The 3973-nt window shown below is 38.5% G+C and overlaps 1 protein-coding gene across 1 annotated transcript; it reads left to right on the forward strand.

Moving 5' to 3' along the window:
- The first annotated feature begins 1122 nt into the window (after positions 1–1122).
- On the forward strand, positions 1123–3718 carry LOC109242384 (pentatricopeptide repeat-containing protein At1g31430). Its single transcript, XM_019409250.1, has one exon. The coding sequence runs from the start codon at positions 1123–1125 to the stop codon at positions 2998–3000; it is 1878 nt and encodes a 625-aa protein (XP_019264795.1). The 3' UTR covers positions 3001–3718.
- Positions 3719–3973: the final 255 nt, after the last annotated feature.

The raw sequence follows: 3973 nt of genomic DNA on the forward strand, positions 1-3973 counted from the left end.
AGGTCAGGTGAAAATACCCATTTACCCCCATAGTTGAACACAATATCAACCTCTGAAACCATCATTCGAAAGCTAGAAAAAAAAGGAAACAATAAAAACAACGGTAAAGGGACCACATCAGAAAATATAGGTATAAAGATAAAGCATGGAATAAAAAAACTTAAAAGCAAATCTGATTTCGGGACAGCCGACCCACCAAATCCCAACAAAAAATATGAGAATAAACAAAAATCCAGCAATAAGCAAACATATACGGATACAGATAAAGCATGGAATAAAAAAACACTAAAAGACAAATATGATTTCGGGACAACCAAAGACCCACCAAATCCCCAACAAAAACACGAGAATAAACAAAATTCAGCAATAAACATACATATATAATGCTTTTAAACAGACAAACATTAACTCGACTAAATCACATGTTAAAACGATTTTAATCCTAAAACCTAGACCCAACAGTAAAATGTAACAAAAAAGAAGCTAAAGAAACTTACCTTGACAAGAAGATCTTCTTTAATATGGGGGTATGGAGTTTTAGCAGCACCCACCTTCGATTGGATTCCTTCGCATTAGCAGAAAGATGGTGGAATTTTGGGCGGAGTCGATGATAATGGGGTATGGACTTTGGTAATTGTTTTTACCCAAGCGGACGAAATGAGTAGGGTTAATTAAGAGACGGGTACAAACTTACGGGTAGGGTTAATGGGTAGGGATGGGCATTAAAATAAAATGTTTGTGTGTATATTAATTTCCACGTGTAATATTTTGAGTGGATAACTTATCCACTGTGGCAACCGTTTAAAACAAAGGGGGTATCTAGGCCAATAGTGTAACGGCAAGGTTGGGGATGGACCAAACTTTAACGAGAGTTATATATAGACCTTATCGTAAAGTCCAGGGAGGTATTTGGCCCTTTTCCGTTTGGTATATATCCCGAACCTACTTATGGATTAGTTTTGATTCGTTCGAGGTAAGTATGACTTATTTTATTTGTTTATTGAAGTTGCTTTGTCGCTCAATCTTTTGCAATAATTACTTAAAGTCCTAGTGTCCTACCTATTAAAATTGCCTTCAACTACTTATAATGCATTCTATTCTATTCTACACTCCGATAATATAATGTCTTCAATAAGGTTAATTTATAGTCGTTCCATTAATAAACTCTCTAGCTTCTCAACTCTCATCAATTGTTCACCAAAAGAAACACTTGACACTAAAACATGCATTGAGCTTATAAAGACATGCAAATCCATAACAAAACTCAAACAAATCCATGCCCAAATCATCATCCTCAATTTCCACAAACACATTGGCATTTTACACAAGCTTTTAGCTTTTACAACTGATACACTCCAAGGAGGAGACTTTAATTACGCCAAGAAAATTTTTAGTTGTTGTGAGAACCGCACATTGTTCATTTACAATGTAATGATTAAAGGATACGTGAAAAAGGGTCAATTTAAAGAACCCCTTTTCTTGTTTGATGAATTGAGAATAGGTGGCTTGTCTCCTGATAATTTCACGTACCCATTTGTGTTTAAAGCTATTGGCGAGTTGAAAATGGTGAAGGGAGGTGAAAAGCTTCATGGGTATGTGTTGAAATCTGGTGTTTGGTTTGATAACTATGTTGGTAATTCTGTTATGGATATGTATGGTATGTTTGGTTGTGTGACGAGTTTGAACAAAGTGTTTGATGAAATGACTCACAGAGATTCGGTCGCATGGAATATATTGATTTCTGGATTTGTGAGATGTGGTAGGTATCAGGATGCTGTTGGGGTTTACATGAAGATGCGGGAGGAAAGTGGTGTTAAGCCTGACGAAGCCACAGTTGTGAGTACTTTGTCAGCTTGCACTGCATTGAAAAGCTTGGAACTTGGTAAAGAAATTCATCGATACGTTGTTGAAGAGCTTGGGTTTAGCGTTATTATTGGGAATGCATTAGTGGACATGTATTCTAAGTGTGGATTCTTGATGGTGGCTAGGCAGATTTTTGATGATATGCCAACGAAAAATGTTATATGTTGGACTAGTATGGTTTCTGGGTATGTTAACCGCGGTCAATTGGATGAAGCTAGAAAACTTTTTGAGAGGAGTCCGGTAAGGGATCTAGTTCTGTGGACAACTATGATTAATGGCTATGTGCAATTCAATCGTGTTGATGATGCAATGGATTTGTTTCGTTCGATGCAAATGCAAAGAATTAAACCTGATAAATACACATTGGTTGCCCTTCTCACTGGTTGTGCTCAGATAGGAGCCTTGGAACAAGGGGAATGGATTCGTGATTACATGAAAGAAAACAAAATAGCTATCACTGCAGTTGTTGGTACGGCCCTTATAGAGATGTATGCAAAGTGTGGTTGCATAGAAAAATCAATGGAAATATTTGATGGATTAAAAGAGAAAGATACTGCATCATGGACTTCAATTATTTGTGCGTTAGCCATGAGCGGGAACACGAGGAAAGCACTGGAACTGTTCTCACAAATGGAACAAGCTGGATTTTGCCCCGATGATATCACTTTTATCGGAGTGTTGAGTGCATGCAGCCATGGGGGCTTGGTAGAGGAAGGCCGCAGGTATTTCCACTCAATGAGTAGGATTTATGGGATTCAGCCAAAGTTAGAACATTATGGTTGTCTGATTGACCTACTTGGTCGTGCTGGGCTCTTAAGAGAAGCTGAAGAAACGATATCTATGATACCGAAAAAAGACAATAAGATTATAATTCCAATATATGGGGCTTTGCTCAGTGCCTGCAGAATTTACGGAAGAGTTGATGTCGGTGAACGTGTGGCTAAACTGCTTATGGAGATTGAATCTTATGATTCTAGCACTCATACGCTTCTGGCAAACACCTATGCATCTGCTGGCAGATGGGAAGATGTATCAAAGGTCAGAGGAACTATGCGAGATTTAGGTGTTAAGAAGTCACCTGGGTGCAGTTCAATTGACGTCAATGCCAATGTGTATGAGTTCATTGTTGGGCATTAAGACCACCAAAGGCCTTTGTGGCACTAGTGTTCCACAGAAGTCATGGGTGATCATTGATCCGATGCTTCGGGCGAAACCAATTTCTAGGGTGTGACGGGCAGTGTGTGCAGGGTCCAGGTATATATTCACCGCGGCATACTGATCCGTGATTACTGTCGGTTCCAATTAGATGATTTGGAAGCGGTTTTAAAGGTACTGTACTGAGGCTCATCCTGCTATAAGAAACTCCGAGATCGATCTCGCAAGTCCTAGATAAAAAGATGGCATACCTTTGGTAGTAGTGGTTGGTATAAGGGTGAATACATCTGCATTTCAAGTATAATGACATCAAGATAAACAACTGTACGGATGCCAAAGGAGATGGATAGAAGTCGCAACGAGCTAAGATGGTTTCATGATGCACTGGATCCACAACCTTGCTGTGGGTGTGTTATCGAGAACCATGATGGACAATTTTGCAAGCCGGAGGATGGATTGAGGGCTAAAGGGAACGAGCTTCAGAGGCAAAACCATTTTGCCTTTTCTTGGCAATTTGAAATGAGAGAAATAGAAGATTGTTTCATAGATTCTTGATTAAAAGAAGACTGTTTTATCGGATATGAGTACTAAAATTCTTTTTTGTTTCATTTGAACCTTTAGTGTAAAGAGAAATGTAAACCTTTCCAGCTACTCGGTGAATTTGTACATATAACATTATTGTGTATACCTCTTCCAGCTTCTTGGTGACAAGTTTGAATCACTTTGCTGTGTTATTTTACTGAACTGGTTTTCATGTTGAGTATTCACCCAACTTATGACCTTTTTTCTTCTTTTGAAATATTCTTTCAAGTCAATGATGATTTGTTCTTCATCCATCAAGGAATAACAAGTTCGGGGTGCAAAAAGGAGCATAAGATATGGTTTTGGTGAATGAGATTTTATTGACAAGCTTCCCGAAATCTTGATCCAACAGAAGTCCAGTTTAGCTGATATC

Source organism: Nicotiana attenuata, unplaced genomic scaffold, assembly GCF_001879085.1.
Source record: "Nicotiana attenuata strain UT unplaced genomic scaffold, NIATTr2, whole genome shotgun sequence".
Lineage (NCBI taxonomy): Eukaryota > Viridiplantae > Streptophyta > Magnoliopsida > Solanales > Solanaceae > Nicotiana > Nicotiana attenuata.